This window comes from Pollicipes pollicipes, unplaced genomic scaffold (genome assembly GCF_011947565.3).
Source record: "Pollicipes pollicipes isolate AB1234 unplaced genomic scaffold, Ppol_2.1 Scaffold_3087;HRSCAF=3621_pilon_pilon_pilon, whole genome shotgun sequence".
Classification (NCBI taxonomy): domain Eukaryota; kingdom Metazoa; phylum Arthropoda; class Thecostraca; order Pollicipedomorpha; family Pollicipedidae; genus Pollicipes; species Pollicipes pollicipes.
In genome coordinates this window covers 36453448-36475589 of record NW_023596225.1, presented here as the reverse complement: position 1 = coordinate 36475589, position 22142 = coordinate 36453448, and the positions used below count along the sequence as shown (strand labels likewise).

At 60.7% G+C, this 22142-nt stretch overlaps 1 protein-coding gene across 2 annotated transcripts in view; it reads right to left on the bottom strand.

Moving 5' to 3' along the window:
• Nucleotides 1-284: 284 nt before the first annotated feature.
• The window catches only part of LOC119090706 (polypeptide N-acetylgalactosaminyltransferase 1), a 42853-nt gene continuing 20995 nt past the window's right edge, over nt 285-22142 (bottom strand). The window contains exons 5-12 of one of the 2 annotated variants that reach the window (XM_037213557.1): nt 16874-16991; nt 14662-14753; nt 7660-7777; nt 6785-6970; nt 6237-6371; nt 5465-5575; nt 4090-4221; nt 285-2750 (exon numbers count right to left, since the gene is read on the bottom strand). In XM_037213557.1, coding sequence (XP_037069452.1) covers nt 2490-2750; nt 4090-4221; nt 5465-5575; nt 6237-6371; nt 6785-6970; nt 7660-7777; nt 14662-14753; nt 16874-16991 — 1153 coding nt within the window. In that variant the 3' untranslated portion in view covers nt 285-2489. Of the gene's footprint in view, nt 2751-4089; nt 4222-5033; nt 5148-5464; nt 5576-6236; nt 6372-6784; nt 6971-7659; nt 7778-14661; nt 14754-16873; nt 16992-22142 lie in introns of both variants that reach the window. The other variant, XM_037213556.1, reaches the window with a different exon arrangement.

The following is a 22142-nucleotide window of genomic DNA, read 5'->3' as shown; positions in this document are numbered from 1 at the left end:
GATGGCGGTATAGGTGTGCCGGCTAACGGCGTTGCTCGTTTTGTGTACTTTGTGTCGTGTCTGCCGACCTCTGCAGAGGCGGCGGTGGCCGACGCTGACTGTAGCATTCCTCAGTTAGGTTGGTGTCTATCGCATTGCAGCACTGCTGAATTGTACATAGCCACGGCCGGGGTCACTCGCCGCGTGTCGCGTCCCCTGACCGTCAAATCGTCTTTCTCTGTTCGCTGTACTCAAATGGCTTCGGCCACATGGCCGCGCTGTAAAATTATCATAAATACACACGGTATTCTCCTATAAACTTGTATTCTTCATATAAAAATACGGTAGCCGGCCGGCAGGCGGTGCCGGCGCCGCGTCGCGAAGACAGCATGCGCCGACAGCACGTGCCGGCCGTCGGCCGCGGCCGGGTCACCAGCCCGCTCCGTCGGTCCCAGCGGTGCGGCGGCACGCGCCCGTGGACGGTTCACATGATATGCGTTTCCCCCGTCAGTGCGGGCGCTGGGAGCGGGTTGGCCCGGCGCCGGCTCGCCGACAATATCACTGCATGTTTGAGCCCCGCGGCCACCCGGGCGGTCATGCGACACAAGCCCCGCCCGAGCCGCCGCGCGCGCCACCACGGTGCCACCCACGCCCTCAACAACGAATCTGACCCCGAGGCCAACCACAGCTGTGACGAGCTTTGCGCTAGAAAAATAAATAACACCACACGTTGAGTTGGTATCCACGTGACTCCTGTAATAAGCATGCATAACAAATAAGCACGACCGCGAAAGCCATAAGTTAGCATAGTTTGTGTGACTGGTCTGTAATCCAGTGGGCTACAATGTCGACAGTCAGTAGGCGTGAGCCAGTCCATTTCTCTACCCCCCACAGCATACACAATTTGGTCTACTGATCTGCTCGACATCAAACCTGGGTCGCACGCATGACGCACGCTCTCATGACAGGCTCGGCACTGACGACAGGCTGCAGCAGCGGCGCCTAAAGTCGGCAGAGCCCGCCCTCAGCTGCAGCAGCGCCGCCTCAGGTCGGCAGAGCCCGCCCTCAGCTGCAGCAACGCCGCCTAAGGTCGGCAGAGCCCACCCTCAGCTGCAGCGACGCCGCCTAAGGTCGGCAGAGCCCACCCTCAGCTGCAGCAACGCCGCCTAAGGTCGGCAGAGCCCACCCTCAGCTGCAGCAGCGCCGCCTAAGGTCGGCAGAGCCCACCCTCAGCTGCAGCGACGCCGCCTAAGGTCGGCAGAGCCCACCCTCAGCTGCAGCAACGCCGCCTAAGGTCGGCAGAGCCCACCCTCAGCTGCAGCGACGCCGCCTAAGGTCGGCAGAGCCCACCCTCAGCTGCAGCAACGCCGCCTAAGGTCGGCAGAGCCCACCCTCAGCTGCAGCAGCGCCGCCTAAGGTCGGCAGAGCCCACCCTCAGCTACAGCGACGCCGCCTAAGGTCGGCAGAGCCCACGCTCAGCTGCAGCAGCGCCGCCTCAGGTCGGCACAGCCCGGCTGCGATCGCTGCGACCGTAACCACCGACTTGCTGTCTACCCGTCGCCAGACCCATGGCGGTCAAGAGCAGCCCGCTGGCGGGCACCGCACGCGACCGATCACAAGCAGGCATTCTGCTGGGGCCGCCGCTTGCGTTAACAAACATCAGGCACCCAAATTAGGTTGGCGATCCTTCGAAAGTTGAAATCTCACCGGCACTTGGCGTGGCAAGTCCCGCGTCAGTATTAAAGGTGGCCAAGCTGACTGCGCGCCGTCAAGTGAACCAAACGCGCCATTACAGCACGAGAGCAGACCTAACTCACACAGTTGCCGGGCGGATCACGACAGCGGATGCGCGAAAACCAGCTCCAGCTGCCACCGAAACTGCGCGCGCCCGCACCACCACGTCTACCTGACAGGCCGCTCGCTGGACCACCAACCCCGCGACGCGGCGACAGAGCACCTCTTCCCGGGGTCAGCGTTACACGTCTCCAGGCCCCCGCACGGTCTCGTCGGTCGGCCACCCGTTGCGTGCTGCAGAAAACCCGGCGTCGGCATTCTCGCTCATGGAGCGCACCGGTCCCACCCCACCCACCCACCAATCACCGTGGCGTCTCGGAGGCACGCCACCAATCAGCGGGCCATCCGCTGCGGTCACGTCACAGCTGCTCCGCCGCCGAACGCCGCGCCGCGCACAGCTTAGGCGCGTACACCGCCAGTGTGTCTCTGTTGACTGCTGGCCGCACCGTAGCGGTGCGAGGCCGGCAGGAAGCACCAGCGGCCGGCAGGTAACCACCAGCGTGTCTCTGTTGACTGCTGGCCGCACCGTAGCGGTGCGGGGGCCGTCAGGGATCACCAGCGGCCGGCGGGAACCACCAGCGGCCGGCGGGAACCACCAGCGGTCGGCAAAGACCACCAGCGGCCGGCGGGAACCAGCAGCGGCCGGCAGGAACCACCAGAGGCCGGCAGAAACCAGCAGCGGCCGGCAGGTAACCAACAGCGGCCGGCGGGAACCATCAGCCGGCAGGAACCAGCAGCGGCCGCCGGGAACCACCAGCGGCAGCGGCAGCCAGCAGCGCCCGGCAGAGACCACCGGAGGCCGCGGTGGGCGCGGGGCGCGGCCGGCTGGGATCACGAGGAAGGCGCCGTGCCTCGGGTGTCGAAGTACCAGAGCTGCCCCACCTCGCCGGAGCAGGGCGTCGCCAACACGTCGTCGCCCGAGGCCAGCCCAGTCCGGTCCAGGCACAGCCCGGTCCTCTGGTGCACCAGGTAGCCCGCTGAAAGCGAACGCCCGGTCAGACCGAGGGGCGCTGACGGGCGGCGCACAGAACAGGCCTGTATTCGAATGCGAAGGCGGCCCCAATGAAAGGGATGTCACGACCGGAGCACAGCGTGTGGGAACAGTACACAGATGCACAATATGCTCGCCCCGATCTACAGAGGTAGTCTGCGAACCAGAGCGCGACGGTCAGATGTGTAAACTCAGGCGGTGCTGGTAGCGCCTCCCGAGCGACCAAGGCCGGCGCTACAAAGCGTCCACAACATCATCGCTTCAGGAGCCAGCTTGACACTCGCAGGAAACAAAACACACCCGACAGGCGTCCAGAGCACGACACGCATTGGATTAATCGAGCGCTTATTTTTGGTCACGACCGTAGAACGTTGCATTTCACCATGATTGATAGCCGCATATCACGGTCATTTTTGCCGGCCGTGCTGGCTCTCTGCGCTGCAATGTTTTTTCAAAGCTCTGACTCCAGCACGCCAACTGTGAAAATCAGGCACCTCTATCACGCGTCAGTATTTCGATACGACATTCGTGCCCTGAAGTTGCGACGCAGTAGGCCGGAATCCCACCGCAAGCTTCACAAGATTTCCGTCTGCTAGTTTGTACGCCTCTGGTGCGGTTGGAACGCCGCTTTTAAGCCTTCACCCCATCCCCGCTCATTCCGGTAACCACGAAGGCGGAGGCTTTTCTGGTCAACCCAATCCCGCTGAGGTGATAACTAATGGTTAGGTTACGTCCGTAACACGGCAGTAACATCGCCAGTGCACGTTAAAGACCAGTGACCCAGTAACGGGCCGGGCTTGGGTCGGGCGGCTCCGTGACCAGTGGCGCCCCGGCCGACACCGGTCACCAGCACGCTCATTGCCACGTGAGCCATGGATTCGAAGTGGCCTGCAACAGTGCGGACTGAAGTCCCGTGGAGCTCAGCTCGACGCTGCTGCTGGTACAAGGCACGCCTCCGCTGCCAGACGGGATCTACCTGTGTGCTTAACGCCGCAAACGTCTCGCGGTCACTTCACGCTCGCTGGGGGTTGGACTGGCTCAAAACGGCGCGTGCTGCACACACGACCACGCGTCTGACGGGCGGTCTGAGCCTTTTCTGATAGGGTCGCAGCAATCCCCGACACGGCGCCGTGCTGCCACCGCCGCTGTCCAGGTACGACACAGCGGCGGACGCACGGCGCGTGAAGGGCCCGCCCTCCGCGGCCCACCGGCCGGACATCCCGGGCCCGGTCCGCAGCCCCAGTGCGCACCGTCGGCCCATCACGGACAGCGGCATACAGCGCGGGCGGCGCGCCACGCGGCCGGCGCCGGCGGCCCGTCCTCACCGAGTCCAGGGTCCAGATCTGGTCGCGGCCGCGCTGGCTGCAGCGCGACATGACGACGCGCTGCGTGCGCCGCTGTACGCTGGCGCACACCTCCTCCCGGCGCAGCTGGCCCAGCGCGCTCAGAGAGAACATCTGCGCAGGCGCCGACAGCGGTCAGGCGCCGCCGGCGGGGTACAGCGATGGCGTGTATCGGAGCGGGGTAGACATTTGACAGGAGGGGCGACGTCCAGGCAGGGTGACGACAGGTGATGAGATGCAAGCGGGGGCTGCTGGCGCGGGAAACGAACGGTGCTAGGTGGCGGGATTCGGCTGTTTCAACATAGATAGCTGGGAGTATGACTTCGAGGTCTACGGAGCAGCACTGGATTACGAGGCGATATCTAACTTAGACAAAACACTGAATTTTTGAATGAACACATGCAATGAGCCGAAAAATAACGCACCTTCTACGGAAATCGACATTACTGCCATGACGTCCGACCCAACATTTGGTACTTAAACGCCGATCAAACATAAATACGTTTCGCTTTCAACTAAAGTAACCCAAAAACGGATAAGAACTGCCGGGAGCACCTTTTGCGGCTGCAGCGCTTCAAATGCATGGCATGCAAGTCACGGAATGCGCGCCTTGACCAACGTTAACAGCACGGGCATCACCGAGTTTAGAAGCATGACAAAGTGAGCTGCACGCGACGCCGGTCGACTGCGTGCACCTGATACTGGTCCCATTGTTGAAAGCATGGCAAACATGACAAGCGGCTGGTGGCGCATGGTTCAAGCCTGAGCTATCAGCGCTAAAATCCCGCTGGTCAGGCTGATCGCTGGACCCGGCTGAGACCTGACATCTAGCGTCGCCAGATCGAACTAGTCAGCCGTCCGCCGTGTTGGAGCACGCCATAAGCCCGGTGAGAGCGAGCGTTTGGGAGGGGGCAGAGCAAAGCCACCTGTGACGCGGCCACATAGTTGTGGCAGACGTAGACGCCCAGGTTGTAGGCCGAGTCCTCATTCCGCTGCAGCATGTCCAGGCAGAGGTGAGGGGACGTCCTGTTACTCCGCACCTGTTCCGAGCCCAGGACAGACAGAGAGACGCGTCACCGGGGGTCACCAGGGTCACCGAGTGTCACCAGGGGTCGCCAGGGTCACCGAGTGTCACCAGGGGTCGCCGGGGTCACCGAGTGTCGCCAGAGGTCGCCAGTCCAGTCCGCATTCCGTCCAGGTCCCGTCGGCCGGAGTCGGCCTCGTCAGGCAGCGTGCGAGGAGAGCGTGGCCGGGGAGGGGCGGGGCGGGGGTCGGTGCGTCCGGACCGGGCGGCGCCCGCAGCGGCAGCGCGTGCTCAGCGCGTGTGGCGGGTGGCGGCAGGCCGTGCCGGCGGTACCTCGTTGCGCCAGGGGGCGTTGACACAGTCGTACAGGCCGAGGTAGTACTCGGCGATGTCATTCTCACGGTCCAGGTTGTCGAGACAGACCGGGGCCACTGCTGACGTCACCTGGCCGCAGGCGCCGCCGGCGGGGCCCGGGTGAGCACGCGTTCCCGTCGCCCGGCCAGCCGGTCCTCCACACCACAGACGCAGAAATGGTCACGGCTTAAGGCCCACATCAGGGACTAATATGCCTGAGGACTGAGCACGTGATACGAGGGACGACACATCAGCTGGACGGTGTTCACAGTATGGCTTCTAGCACTGGTCAAGAGGTCCGGATGTAACGCGAGTTGTTTGTGATCAGCAACGACAAAATGTGCATGGCACATTGCGAAACAAACGATCGAAACGACGAGTGGAAACAAGGCAGCACGGCGGGGTGGCGTCGGTCCCGAGGCTGGTCAAACACACGGCAGAAGTCAGTCTGGGAGTTGTCTCGGTCACAGCCACGGGTACACGCACGCAATGCTCGGTATACAAACTGGGAGACGCCACTAAGTTCAATCAGTAGATACCCAGCCGGCTCTGAGGTAATTCATCGATACACGCATTCCGCATTCTTCCCTGAATCTTTCAACTTTTCGAAACCGTAACCACATCAAACCCACAGTTGGGCGCAAAATGACCATCGCAGTCGACGCGCCCGAAAACATCAATGAAAAAAAATCAGACCCACAGCGCACACTTCACCCTGTGTAACTACAACGCTCCTCAGTGCGTAACTCACGCGACCGTAAGCCTGCACGTTCTCGTCAGGGATGAACTTCTGCGGTAGCACGTTCTCCAGGTACCACTTGAACGTGTGGCACTGCATGCGCTGCCGAAACTGGCGCCGCTCGGACACGGAGCCGATCTCTGTCTCCTGCGGGGCGGACAGGCGACGTCAGCGACTCCCACTCAAGGCGACGTCAGTGACTCCGACTCGCGCACGAGCAGGACGCGGTCACGCTGACGAGACTGACTCGGGTTCGGAGCCCAGCAGCCGCCCCGGTTCAGACCACAAGCCCATCCATTTGCATGTTCGCGTTGAGGTTCAGACGCGACACCACGCGTATGCGGGCACTGGACTTGAGAGCGGTTCAGCGCAGATGCTCATGTCAACGGGCCTGCATGTCAGACCGGTTAACAACTCATATGCTCTCTGACTAAATCCTCGAACTAAGTCCTCAGAGATCTCTCTCAGTCCCGGTGTTCGAGTCGGTCCAGTCAAGCCATGACCACGAGCATCGGCCGGCATCAGCCGGCGACGAGCGGGCCCGGCGGCCGGCCGCTGACCTGGAGGTCGGGCCGGTTCAGGTAGAACAGTCGCTTGTAGTCGTCCATCCAGACCTCGGCCAGCCGGGCCGTGTTGATGCCGTGCGTGTCCTTGTTGCCCGGGAAGCTGTACGGGTGGAAGTCGCGGAAGATGTGGCCGACCCGCGAGCATGGGATCGTCTCGATCTTCCCGCCGCACATCCAGATCTGGCGACGGCCACGGCACGCACGCGCGCACGTCTGAGCTCCAAGCCACAGCTCACAGCATGCACATCTGGACTCTGAGCTACGGCTCACAATATGCACAGCTGGACTCTGAGCCACAGCTCACGGCTCGCCCATCTGGTCTCTGAGCTACGGCTCACAGCATGCACATCTGGACACTGAGCTACAGCTAACAGCCCGAAAGTCCGAGCTGTGAGCTATAGTTAGCACCACGCGTGTTTCTCGAGTTTTAGCTCACAGCGCGTATGCCTGAGCTCTAAGCTCCAGCAGGCAACACGCACGTCTGAGCTCTGATCTGCAGCGGCATGAGTCTGGCACCCTTGCCAACGGCAGTAGGTCCGGCGCGATATGTGGCCTGCTGCCGCCGACGGCAAGTGTCATCGTAGCACAAGATGCTGGAGATTGCGTTCGTGTTAACAGTGAGGTAGAAGGGAGGTCACAAAAGAATGTGCAGCAGCTGAACTGTTGGGCACAGCAACTCAACTATTGCTGATGCTAATATGTTCCTTTCAAGCTTTCTCACGCGCAATCTCGCTAAAAGAAAACGCAAGCTCCGGAAAGCACAAGTGCATCCCAGCTACGTATTCCTGCATGTCCAAAGCAGCAGACTTCGTTCGTTACGAAAGCCCATCCAGAGGGTTCAGAAGGCAGAACGCCATCGGCGGTCTCACCCGGAAGGACATCTCGAGGTTCTCGCCTCCCCAGACGTCCATGCCTTCGTCGTAGCTGCCCGACTCCCAGAAGTACTGGCGGTCGATAGCGAACAGACCGCCGGCCATTGTTGGTGACCTGCAGACAGTCAGCGGGCGAAGGTTAGCGGAAAAACAGGCCGACGTGGATCGTGCTCGCTGATCTGATGACGTGGTCAACGAACAATGCTAAGTGGGTGAAGCCTGCAAGCACACTAGCAGCAAGAAGCAGTAGCGAATGGACAGTGACAGATTGTTGAAGACTACTAGGTAGCGTTTCTCAGCAACGGGAGAAATGCCCCCAACGAAGATACATAGAGCTGAGCATGAAAACACTGACAATAAGACAGGCCGAGCGTAAACACATATAAATGCTGTGCGCCTCTGCGTTTTCTTGTCAATTTTTGATCAAAGCACAATAGTCGGCCACGATAACAGACTAAACTCGCTTAAAACAAGAGCAGGAGAATCTCAATATCCCACTCAGAGATTGGATTTTTCCAAAAAGCATCCACAGGACTCCTTCTTATTTGGCACGGTAATCGTGGTAATCAGATTACGAACGGCGAATTCCAGGTTCAGCAAAAAACCAATCCCCAGAGCTAATTCCTTGCGCAGTCCGCCACGCCCCAGAACGAAGCACACACACGCTGAATGGAGGCTTCCGAAAATGTTTCCGTTCGGCGGGAGACAATCCTGACTCAGTGCACACACAGGCTTTGAGAAACGGAAAGAAGCAAACAATATAAGCAATATAGACAACATAAGCAAATGGACCGTGATACACCCAGCGTGTTCCTAACGAACAGGTATTTTGTCACAGCACACATGGTGCTCTGACTTGCAGACAGGAACACGTATTCTCCCAAATTCACAGTCCTCGCGGCCATTCTGTCCAAACGAACAGTGGCAACACCACTTCATGTTGGCAAGGCCAGCACTAAGGCCAGCACCACAGCACAATGCGCACGATCGTCACGTCCTTTTTAAACGAGGATATCCACTTTGAATGCGCATTCCATTTTAGCACTAGATGAAGTGACGGGCGGTGCACGAACTGGGCGGAACAAACGAATCATCCTGCATTGTGACGCCTTTGTAGGCGACCACGCCGGAACAGCAGGGAGTCATGGCGAAACTAAGCGCCGTCAAATCGGTCAGCCGCGCCCGTTGTCACATGACATTGTTTCAGGCGGCGCTTCGCAGAACGGAGCGCTGCGGCGGTGAGAGCGGGGGCGGGCGGCGGGACGCGCGTGACTGTGAGCATGGCGGTGAGGGCGCCGCTGGACGACACAGCCTCGTGCCCTCGTCATAACGGCCCAACCTAAATGCATCGCTATGGTTCATTGCCGGCTCTAAATGCATCGCTGAGGTGAGCAGGCCGGTTCTAAACGCATCGCCGTGGCGAGCAGGTCGGCTCCAAACGCATCGCTATGGTGAGCAGGCCGGCTCCAAATGCATCGCTATGGTGAGCGGGCCGGCTCCAAACGCATCGCTATGGTGAGCAGGCTGGCTCCAAACGCATCGCTATGGTGAGCGGGCCGGCTCTAAACGCATCGCTATGGTGAGCAGGTCGGCTCTAAACGCATCGCTACGGTGAGCAGGCCGGCTCCAAACGCATCGCTATAGTGAGCAGGCTGGCTCCAAACGCATCGCTGTGGCGAGCAAGCCAGCTCTAAACGCGTCGCTATGGTGAGCAGGCTGTGTCCAAACGCATCGCTGTGGCGAGCAAGCCGGCTCTAAACGCATCGCTATGGTGAGCAGGCCGGCTCCAAACGCATCGCGACACGTCACCGGTCTGCACGCAGCAGCAGGAGGGACGAGGCCGCGCGATGTGAGAGCCCTAGGTTCGATCTCAGGACAGGGGCACGTGATGCCTCTACTCGCATCCATCACGCGGGGCCGCTCAGCCCGCACAGCCGGCGCGGGCGAAACTCCGCGCCACGTCACAGGACCACCCGCCTAACACTGAATACAATATCGAGGTCGCCGGAGCCTGGGAAAACGCCTCACACCGGTTTCGCGCCCGCGCTTTCCCCGATCGTCGCACCAGTGCGGGACGGGACGGGGGAGGAGGGGGGGGGGGGGGGAGGGGAGAGGCGTGGCATGATTGAAGAGCTGCGCCTTCTTCCCGAGCCGGCCGATCCCAGGCGCGGCTTCCCCGTCCCCAGCGCGGTCGGGCCGGCCGCCCGTGAGGTCGGGCGGCGCCCGTGACGGCAGCGGCCGCGCGCCCACCGGCACGAGCGGTTTCCGTGCTTCGGCGCTGTTATGCACCTCGCCTGACACCGCTACCCGGGGGGGGGGGGGGGGGGGGGCGACCGACGGGCCCAGAGCTGGCGGGCGGAGTCGCGTCGGTGTTTGCGTGTTGTTGGGCATCCCGTCCTGCCGCGGCCGCCACCGGACGCGGTCAGCCGCTCGCGTGTTGGCCGGCCGTAACCGACTCGACTTGCCCCGCCCCCTCCCCCAGGGGGCATGTCACGGCATCGACCTGACGGGCCGGACTCCCGCGGCCAAATGCTACACCCGGGAACGGCCGCCGAACGACGCTGACGGTCGTAACGGGATCCCAGACCGCCCCCTCCAAACACACACACACACACCACAGGTTTTGCCGGGCTTAACACGACGGCTACCAAAGAGCGCTGCGCGCCCGTTTTCACACATCGGAGAATGCTTCGGTAGCGCGCCAAAGCGGACGGCAACGCCGCAGACGCGGTCGCGACGGTGCTGGGGGTGACGCTAACCTTCCATTACGGCGCAGCGCGCGCGCCACGCCGTGACGGCGTTCAGGTTCAGACCCGTCCACCCCGTCATTGGCGTTGGCAGCGCTAACGCTCCGGCTCACTCGCGCGAGTCAGACTCCCATCAGCTAGTGTGGAGCTGAACGCTCTGAACACCACGCAGTCCATTTGCTGCCGACATGTCAGAGGTAACGGGAGAACGGTCCGTCGCCGCGCTGGGCATCCCGACTCGGCGAGACAAATTGCGTCGCGGCGTTGTGGACGGTGCCATACACACCAGTCCGTGGGATCAGTAGCGTCAGCCCGGCTCGTCTCAACGCTGCGTCATGGCAGCATTCCTCCAAACGGCCCATGCGGCAGGCGCCCACATACAACGAAAGGCGAGAAGCTAGAAACGATCCCAGCAAGACAATGCCTGACTCAGTGAAGGTTTCCACATGCTGTACTAACAGCCCGTCTTTACTTTGTTTCGTTCCATTAATTTCACGGCGAATAACTCGGCTCTTTTTTGACGAGCATCAGTGCCGCGTCTCGACCGACGCACCGGCAGCCACCCTGCATTACGTAATCAGGGAAGAGAGATCCCGGAGGTCGGCGCGAGCCCCCACATCGCCTCACCACTCAGCCAGATGAAACAGCACGTCTCGACGGCACGACCCGTCTTCGCCCGGCACCTGCAATTCGAAAGTGGTCGGACCACTTTCATTGGGGCGTCTGACCGGCGGGCAGGGCGGGCCAACCCCGACGCCGGCAGGCGTTCCCACATCGAGGGCATCGCACGTGCACGATCCGGCACAGTCAGCGGGCCGCGGCCGGCGCCGGGGCGATAACCATCAGTCTGCGGACGCCGGGCGACCGCGTACGAGGCGGCCGCTCGCGCAGCGCGACCTCGTTAACGGCAGGGCTGGGCTCAGCGCCGGCGTTCCCAGAAGCGGCGAGGACGAACAAGTGACGGGGAATCAATCGGGGTCGAGATTGCTCCCGTCTGGCGCTGGTTGCAACGGGATCCACGGGAGCGCTGAGCAGTCAACACTGCGATGTCCGGGCCTGGAGGATCCAGAACGAAGTGGGGCACCCGCTAAACGGCATATACGCACGGCCGGGAGACCGGGACGAATGAGGCAGATGGCAGGCGAAAACAGGGGCCGCCATATGCTCGCAGTATTCCATTCTGTCGAGTGTTGTGCTTTTGCGAAGCTGCACATACGCCATCACTGACCCCGCGCCCTACTCTACGTCTGCCTGACTTCCCATATTTACACTGGTTTCCCTTTGGCAGTCTCTATCCCAGTCCACGACCAGCTCAACAGTGCTCGGTCACATTCCTTCCCACATCCCGCGCTCGATCCCGAGTTTAACAGCACAATATTCCGCTGGCTTTACACAATTTTTCCCTTACGTTAACAAAGACCTAAAGTTAATCATCCCAAATAATCGCGAACCTTGACATCGGCGCATAGTCACGCAAACACTCCAGGAACAAACGCGTCCCCATCTGTCGGCGTGGTAAGCTCTTCTGAAGCACGTCCGCTCCCAATAACCGTCACCAACGCGTGCAGCTCTCCCACTAGCGCGGCAACATTAGCCACCTGCTGCGGCAATCAGGTGAACTCCCCGCCCCCGGACAGCGCCGAGGTCCCTGGCCGACAGGTGCTAATGCAGCAGACAGCCTACTAATGTCCCTTCCCCTCCCCCCCCCCCCCCGGGCGGGCGGTGTGTCGGCTGCACAGCGCTCCCGGCCTGCCGGGAGCGGCCAGACCACAGCGGGCCGGGACAGGACAGGGCGGGGCGGGACGGGGCAGGGCAGGGTGGGGCAGGGTGGGGCAGGGCGGGATCTGAAGCAGACGTTAGTCGTCTAGTCGTAGCTCGCTGCACAGGTGTGACCGGTTGACAAATAGCGACGAACTGTGCTTTTGACTTCAGAACACTGCTACTGCGGTTACCCGCTAGGTGCACATGGACCATATCAAGCTGTCATTTCCATTATGCATACATATCCTCATTACATACAACATGACATCTTCACTACACAGATAATGCAATTTACAACTCGAAACCGAAATTAGATACCTGTGTTGGGGTGCCTGGACACACTACCTACTAATCTGGTGCCGGTGAATCTTTTTTCCGTTCAATGGACAAAAATTACTGAGCGTTCCCAGCTCAGGAAACCAAGCGTTGACAACTCTGCCATCAAAAGTCAAAAACGCCTAACCAACAATTCCATAATTGCTCAGGAGAGCGTTTCTTGTGTTATTTTGGTGTCATAGTCATGCATAAGAAGCAATAAGTAGAAAGTGTACACCGATCAGAAGACATAACAATTCCCTACCTAGCAAATAATTTTTTAAAAAAGGAATGGAGATAACAACAGTCTTAGCTGCTGACATGTTTTTTAACAGGGGAGGACGGTATTAAAACCTAACAGTGGTCAAAGTCAAACCTAGCAGTGGTCAAAGGCAAAAAGGCGTAACTTGGTGAAAACGCGTATCTGATAACATACGTGTTTTGCTGTAGTAAGGGGCTCAGGAACGTCTCGTACGTCGGTAAAAACGAGCATCTGCGCAGAAACACGTCTTCTACACGCAGCTACTAAGCATCGAATGGGTGATTGGACAACACCAAGCAACCAGGCAAGGATGTCGTGTCTCATTCATTATCAACTCAGGCCGGCGAATGTTTCTGCAAAAGTTAAGGACCTGCTGGCTGGAGAGCGTCAGACATGGTGTCAGGCATGCCCGTTGTGCATGGCAGAATGACGGTAGGTTCTGGTGGTAAAAATCCATGGTTAAGAAGCCCGGTATAAACACACCGAAACTGCTCTACTCTCCCCCCCCCCCAATTGTATGGAAGACTGCAACGCACGTGTACGACCGCAGCACCTCCGCTGTGAAGATGTGCGTATTTGCATAGATTTGGAAACAACTTCAAGGAACAAACATTAATGACAAAAAGCGTAACTGCTCAATTTACAACGGTTCGCAATGACAAAAACGCGTAACTACACAGCTACGCGCTTTGGACGGTGATGACGCTGATCGTAGGTGACAAGGCTGCGTATGTAAACTGACACGCGTTTTTGGCCCTGAAAACGGAGCGCCTGGGAACAATTGAGGCTCTTGTTACACAGATACGAGTCAGTAACTCGTTTCTGTCTTTGAAAAACGTCACAGGCACAACCTATACGCGTATCTACCAACCTGATGTCCCCTATAATTATTTTTAAAATCACTACCGTACACTTTTTACTGGGCCAAAATGCGCGGCTCGTCGAGACAGATGATATGATACCAATGCTGATACCAATAGCTCCATTTCGAGAAAAAATGTTAGCTGCGTGTTTCTGAGAATGGACGGCAGAACCCATTGCACAACACGTTGCGTTTACGATGCGAACGCCAGACTGCGCACCGACAGACGGATGTGTGAATCTGCGGATAGAACGCCACTGAAGGCCGAGTACCGCGAGCTACCGCCGACCCAGTGTGGCTCCATCAGCCGACAGACGAGCCACCGTCGACCCAGCGCCGGCCGGGGATCCATCAGCCGACACCGACGGCGCCAGCACGCCCGAGGCGATAGTCTGGCGGCGGGGTACCAGGATCCGGACCTGTCGTGACCTAGGAAGACGGCGGGACACGGCAATCTCTAAGTTCTATCCCCCTGAGATGCACTTCCCTAAATACGTTAGCAAAGCTTCCGGCTGTCTGCGTCCGTGGAGGAAAGAGCTCACGGTATCTTAATAGAATGAACAAGTACTGAAGTCCCTTTTGCCACATCGGGAACCTTTCAGCCTTCTGTCTCAGCGTCTCAGAATTAAGATGAGACGAACATCGACGAAAGCCCGACAGCAGGGCCTACCAAACCCACGGTGGGCCACGTCGCAACGCAGAGTGGTTTTCAACCGCGTAACGTGAGCATAGGTCGTGTAATTTACCGCGCAATTTATCTTCAACAGCACGCCCTATTTATGGATCACTTGAACCATTACTGTAGTAGAAATCTGACGTAAGACAGTCTTCTACAGACCCCCCCCCCCCCCCTGTTTGGCGTCGACGCGATGCCCACCCCTCCTGCCAGGCTGAAAGACCGTCGACGCCATATAGCCCCAGCAGCCGAATGCATCGTATCAACAACGACGACGACAACGTGGCGCGCTTTAACAGCGTGCGGGCTCCCCGCGCGTCTCGTCAGCCACAGCGTGGCGAGGTCAGCGCCGAGGTCCCGGCCTGGGGCCGCTGACCTGGTGGGGTCGGCGGCGGTGCCGCGCCGCTGCTGCTCCCATTCGGGCACGTCGATCCATGTGAAGTGGCCGCTCCACGTGAAGCCGCCCACCTGCGGCACGGGCGCACACACTGGTCAGCGGAGGGCGCGCCGCGCACGCCACCGTGCCAGCCCGCACCGGCCGCAGCGGACGGGCCAGTGCTCAGGCCCGGCTGCTGGTCTGTGCCTGGCCGTCAGAGCAAGACAGCACACGTGCCGCTGAAACGGTCCTCACGCACAGAGCGAGCGGGGCGGTGGACACACGCATTCTGCCGATCCAACCGCGGCGATCAAGGCAGGGCGACGCGCGGATCGGTGTACCAGTCACGGCCAAAGTAATTCGGCGAGGCCAATACGCTGTATCGATCAGCAACGGTACCAAGGAGCGGCCAGCGGCGGGCAAAACACGCAAATTGCCCCGACACGGCGCGACAAACAGACGAGGTGATGTGTTTTCGCCGCAAACGCAGATAAACTTACGAGCTAACAGCGTTGCACAACGGCGGTCAGTACAGCTTTTTGCACAACGGTGGTCAGTACAGCTTTTTGCACGACGGTGGTCAGCACAGATGTACAGAGTAAATCTGTCGCCAAGGCTGGCAGCCGGACCCGTCAATACGCGGCAAGCAAGTGTACCGACCACACAAGGACGATCTGCACCCGTCTCCCACGACTGAGACGTGAGTGGGCCGGCAGTCAGCGAGCGACTTCCGAATGGAACAGTCCGCAAAAGTAGCAATACTATGACCACACTGCTACGCCGCTTGCGACCACACAATCGCACACCGACGGGGAGCGCGTGGGTCCGAGCGGGTCCGAGTTTGCCCGAGGAGTTTCCCGTGAGCCAATCGGTCGCACGATGTAGCTGAAATCGCCGCCCTGTCGGCGGCTGTCGTAGCTCGAGCGCCCTGGTCCAGCGGTGCCCGCGCGCAGAGGCAGCGCTCGATGCGGGATCAATTACCGCGTCGAGCGCATGGCCGAACGGCACGCGGCGACGGCCGTAATGCATAGATAGTCCGATAGAGTCCGATAGGTCGGACTGTTTCGGCGGCAAACTGCCGAGTGTCATGGATCAGCTCGCTGCGTGCTGATAGGCGTTCTGAGAACGGGTGCAGTTGCCTCCTGGGTTTATGAAGCACGGCTATCCGACGCCCAATCTCCTCTCGTAGAGCGTGGCCAGTTGCCTCGTGAGTCTATGAAGCACGGCTGTCCGACGCCCCATTTCCTCTCGTATAAGCGTGGTCAGTTGCCTCGTGGGTCCACGAAGCATGGCTGTCCGACGCCCAATCTCCTCTCGTATGAGCGTGGCCAGTTGCCTCGTGGGTCCACGAAGCACGGCTATCCGACGCCCAATCTCCTCTCGTATGAGCGTGGCCAGTTGCCTCGTGGGTCTATGAAGCACGGCTGTCCGACGCCCAATTTCCTCTTGTATGAGCATGGCCAGTTGCCTCGTGGGTCTGTGAAGCACCGCTGTCCGACGCCCAATCTCCTCTCGTATGAGCGTGGCCCGTTGCCTCATGGGTCTATGAAGCATGACTGTCTGACGCCCAATCTCCTCTCGTATGAGCGCGGCCAGTTGCCTCGTGGGTCTGTGAAGCACGGCTGTCCGACGCCCAATCTCCTCTCGTATGAACGTGGCCAGTTGCCTCGTGGGTCTGTGAAGCACGGCTGTCCGACGCCCAATCTCCTCTCGTATGAGCGTGGCCAGTTGCCTCGTGGGTCTGTGAAGCACGGCTGTCCGACGCCCAATCTCCTCTCGTATGAGCGTGGCCAGTTGCCTCGTGGGTCTGTGAAGCACGGCTGTCCGACGCCCAATCTCCTCTCGTATGAACGTGGCCAGTTGCCTCGTGGGTCTATGAAGCATGGCTATCCGGCACCTAATCTCTGTTTGAACGCAGGCGGAGCAAAAGATTAGGCTTTCACGGATGTCAGATAACAAGGCTCACGTCATGGTGGAGCACGTCCGATCCCCAGCCCAAAAAACTTGTGTCAGGACGAACAAAACAGGGGACAAAAATCGTCCGTAACCCCACTCGACCAATGCAGCCACTTCATCAAATTTTTCGGTTCTTATCCGCGTCACTTCGTTAATCGCCACCTGTCGTTTTATCAAAGCCTTCCAGTGGCTTAGAGCCCAGACGACCAGCGTCGGCGCCGCCACTGCTCCAGGCCGGCGACCGGGCGGACCGTACCTGGAAGAACTCGCCGTTCGAGTTGTAGTACTGCAGCGTCTTGTCGTCGATGACGTCGATGATGGGCGTGAGGACGGCGGTGTGGTCCTCCTTGATGCGCTGCAGCAGCGGCTCCATCCTGGCGACGCGGCGACGCCGTGGTCACAGGGCGGCCTCAGGCCCGTCACAAAAGGGGCGCGCCCCGGCCACAAGCGGGGCGCGCTCCGGTCACAAGCGGGGAGTGCTCCGGTCACAAGCGGGGCGCGCTCCGGTCACAAGCGGGGCACGCTCCGGTCACAAGAAGGGCATACCCCGGTCACAAGCATGGACGTTACAAGCAGGACGTGTTCCCGTCACAGGGCGGCGCGACGCAGGTAACGGTGATCGTTTTATCGTCACACCGGCGTAGGTATAGGCCACTGGACGGTCACGCGCACGCCACAAACCGATCACCACGCGGCGTAACACTGCTACGAGCCGTCACACTGGCAGAACGGCTACAGGACGGCCACAGGGACAGTCACATAACGGTCCTGAACTGGTCACAGGGCGACGAGGCATTGGAGACGGGTTGCTACGCTGGCAGAGATACAAGAACAGAGTCATCACGGATTGACAGCAGTCGTCACACGTCTGTCACAGGGGGACGAGGAACAGGACGGCGGCCACCAGAGCCTTGCGGCGTGGGCGCAAAGAAGCACGGCTCCGAGGAGGAGGAGGCGGACAGTCGCACGAGCCGGGGAGATGAGCCAGCAGCCGGGAACGAACCAAACAGCGAATCGCCTGTAACGGCCACTGATAATGCGGCGAGGAGGATTCATGTGGGAATCGCTGTCTTGACGATCGCCTCCCCGGCTGCCGTTGGTCAAGCGCTCTTTTTTGTCTCGCGCCATGCGTGGGAGGTGGCAGCCGCGCCACATACATTTGGTAGCTGAAAACTCAAAGACCATAACTCGGTCCATGAAATGGAACGATTGCGTTTCCCAGCATGAAAACAGCAAAAATATTGGTTGACATATGCAGACCTTCGCATGTCCGTGGACCTTCTTGCACCTAAGCCTCCAGCAGCTTAATCACCTGCTGATATACCCATGGAGTTTGGATTGACGCCACGCAATGACCCCAAAACTTGTTCACTGTAAAAACGGCACACAATGTCGAAAGTGCCAGGCCCAGCCAGAGCGTTATTAAAACGATGACGCACTGGGCGTGTTTTTAATAAAGGTGTGTGTGTGTGGAGGGGGGGGGGGGGTGTTGGCGCACCATCACCAGGCATTTACATAGTTACAAAAACAATTGCTAGAATAATCATAATCCACCACCCAGCACCTGCCACAGACCAAAAGTTTGGGCATGCACGAGCGTGGCATGGCAACCTGACCCAGTATGTTTTAATATGACCTAATGCCGAATCCGTCCCAGGCAGCGAGCCTTGATGGGCCCTGCGAACATTACGCTGGCGAACAGCGCGCGTGCCGCGGCGGCCAGTTTGACTGCCGGGTAACCGGGCGGCCCTCCTGCCTGATGATAAATGACGCGCTTCGTCAATGCCGACCGGCCCGCCACAAATCCTTCCGGCCGTATTGACCGACGGCCGGCGGCCGGCGGTCGTGCCGGCGGCGGCCAACGGTGCCTGTCGGGAGCGACGCCGCCACACGCCGGGTGCCGTGTGATACGCCGTCGAGTACGCGCTACACGGTCACGTGCCATCGCTCACCCGCACTCAGGGCGGTAGCGTGGGCTCTGGCCAGTCCAGCAGTGTCCAAGGTGTACGCCCGGCTGCCCTATCAGCTGACGGCCCCAGTCAGCGCCCCGGAACTCCGCACTGCTAGCTGGGCTCGCCGGCGCCGCGGGGCCACGCCGCAAGTGCACCCGCCATCCCAGCCCAGGCTGTGGCGATCCGACTCAGTCGGCAGAGGCCCTGTGAAGGCTGCGGTCGGCCGAAGCGAGGCCGCCGCGGTCTCTCTCGCTCTCGCTCTCTCTCTCTCTCTCTCTCTCTCTCTCTCTCTCTCTCTCTCTCTCTCTCTCTCTCTCTCTTCTCTCTCTCTCTCTCTCTCTCTCTCTCTCTCTCTCTCTCTCTCTCTACTCTCTCTCTCTATCTCTCTCTCTCTCTCTCTCTCTCTCTCTAATCTCTCTCTCTCTCTCTCTCTCTCTCTCTCCTCTCTCTCTCTCTCTCTCTCCTCTCTCTCTCTCTCTCTCTCTCTCTCTCTCTCTCTCTCTCTCTCTCTCTCTCTCGCTCTCGCTCTCGCTCTCGCTCTCGCTCTCGCTCTCGCTCTCGCTCTCGCTCTCGCTCTCGCTCTCGCTCTCGCTCTCGCTCTCGCTCTCGCTCTCGTCTCCGCTCTCGCTCTCGCTCTCGCTCTCGCTCTCGCTCTCGCTCTCGCTCTCGCTCTCGCTCCTCGCTCTCGCTCTCGCCTCTCGCTCTCGCTCTCGCCTCTCGCTCTCGCTCCGCTCTCGCTCTCGCTCTCGCTCTCGCTCTCGCTCTCGCTCGCTCTCGCTCTCGCTCTCGCTCTCGCTCTCGCTCTCCCTCTCTGGCTCTCCCTCTCGCTCTCTCGCTCTCTCCCTCTCGCTCTCTCGCTCTCTCGCTCTCGCTCTCCCGCTCTCGCTCTCGCTCTCTCGCTCCCGCTCTCGCTCTCTCGCTCTCGCTCTCTCGCTCTCGCTCGCTCTCCCTCTCGCTCTCGCTCTCGCTCTCGCTCTCGCTCTCGCTCTCGCTCTCGCTCTCGCTCTCGCTCTCGCTCTCGCTCTCGCTCTCGCTCTCGCTCTCGCTCTCGCTCTCGCTCTCGCTCTCGCTCTCGCTCTCGCTCTCTCTCTCTCTCTCTCTCTCTCTCTCTCTCTCTCTCTCTCTCTCTCTCTCTCTCTCTCTCTCTCTCTCTCTCTCTCTCTCTCCCGCCGGCGCGCTCCCACCCCGGCTGGGCCCCGGTCTCGGGCCGTACCTGATATGGGGTGGGGGAGGGCGGCCAACCGCAGCCCGCCTCAGCATGGCAGATGAACGAACCAACTGACGGCGTCGCACAACGCCCAATACCAGCCGGGTAGCCCGCTCAAGCCGGGTACCCATGCCGGGCGATGGCCGTAAAAACGACCACAGACACAATATATGCCACAGGCATCTGGCAATAGACATCGCCTGATAGGCAGCGTCTGCTGACCAGCGTCCATTGAAGACACCGGCGTCGCCAGGACCTCAACGGTCACCGCACGGGACATCAGCTGACGGCTGACGTCAGCGGACAGCCTCACTTACCAGGCGCCAGCTCACGGCCGACGTAAGCGGACAGCCTCACGTACCAGCCGCCAGCTGACGGCTGACGTCAGCAGACAGCCTCACCTACAAACCGCCAGCTGACGGCCGACGTCAGCGGACAGCCTCACGTACCAGCCGCCAGCTGACGGCCGACATCAGCGGACGGCCTCACATACCGGCCGCCAGCTGACAGCTGACGTAAGCGGACAGCCTCACGTACCAGCCGCCAGCTCACGGTCGACGTAAGCGGACGGCCTCACGTACCAGCCGTGAGCTGGCGGCTGGTATGTGAGGCCGTCCGGTGACGTCGGCTGTCAGCTGGCGTCAGCGGACGGCCTCACATACCAGCGGCCAGACGCCGGCCTGGCTGACGACCGAGACCGTCGCCAGCTGACCGTGACCGACTGCGGGCCGCGGTGGGGGCGGGCCGGCCGAACCGGCCCGCCCCGCGCGCGCGTCATCTCCGGCCGGACACGACACAGTCCGGTGGTGCCCCGCCCCGGCCCACAGCGGACGGGGCGGGCCGGCCGGCGCGGCGCCGCCGCAGACAGCGTGACGCAGTCACTCTGCATGGACGCCATCACATCTGGTGCGAAACGACGGACTTCCCAGCCAGAATGAAAATATGCGACAGATGTTTAGCATAACGTGCTTCATAATTTTCCATCATCACCTTTCATATGGCCGATCGCACCAAACTATTTTCAGTCGGGTCAAAACATCTGTGAATATGCACCAAAACGGGTGTCTTTTTGTGTACATGCTGATCGGTAGCCATTGCTGGACATATCATAGAGGCAATTTAGAAGAAAAAGGTGTGCATGGCATGAAATACGTAGATTTAACTTATTACATAAATTTCAACGTGCCAGGTCAAGCGCAACTTTATAGCGTACACATGAACAATGTCACCACAATACACATTTTGTACTGCGCCACGCACCCATGTACTACCACTACTGTACCCTGACTCAAAGCACAATGAAAATTTATCATTGGGTCGGCAGCGGTGCATAACAGGCGCATATACAACAGCGACGCCTGCTGAGGGTCGATCAGCGTGACTGTGTCGGTCGGGACCCCGAGGCGGCGGTGGGTGGGTGGGGCTACCGTCCCGCACCGCCGACACGGGCCCGAATTACGCCTGTACACGTCGGAGGGTCGTCAGGCCCCGAGGCGGCGGTGGGTGGTTGGGGCTACCGTCCCGCACCGCCGACACGGGCCCGAATTACGCCTGTACACGTCGGAGGGTCGTCAGGCCCCGAGGCGGCGGTGGGTGGTTGGGGCTACCGTCCCGCACCGCCGACACGGGCCCGAATTACGCCTGTACACGTCGGAGGGTCGCCAGGCCCCGAGGCGGCGGTGGGTGGGTGGAGCTACCGTCCCGCACCGCCGACACGGGCCCGAATTACGCCTGTACACGTCGGAGGGTCGCCAGGCCCCGAGGCGGCGGTGGGTGGTTGGGGCTACCGTCCCGCACCGCCGACACGGGCCCGAATTACGCCTGTACACGTCGGAGGGTCGCCAGGTCCCGAGGCGGCGGTGGGTGGTTGGGGCTACCGTCCCGCACCGCCGACACGGGCCCGAATTACGCCTGTACACGTCGGAGGGTCGCCAGGCCCCGAGGCGGCGGTGGGTGGGTGGGGCTACCGTCCCGCACCGCCGACACGGGCCCGAATGACGCCTGCACACCTCGGAGAGTCACCAGGTCCCGAGGCGGCGGTGGGTGGGTGGAGCTACCGTCCCGCGCCGCCGACACGGGCCCGAATGACGCCCGCACACCTCGGAGGGCCACCAGGCCCTGAGGCGGCGGTGAGTGGGCGGGGCTACCGTCCCGCACCGCCGACGCGGGCCCGAATAACGCCTGCACACCTCGGAGGGTCACCAGTCCCGAGGCGGCGGTGGGTGGGTGGAGCTACCGTCCCACACCGCCGACACGGGCCCGAATGACGCCTGCACACCTCGGAGAGTCACCAGGTCCCGAGGCGGCGGTGGGTGGGCGGGGCTACCGTCCCGCGCCGCCGACACGGGCCCGAATGACGCCTGTAC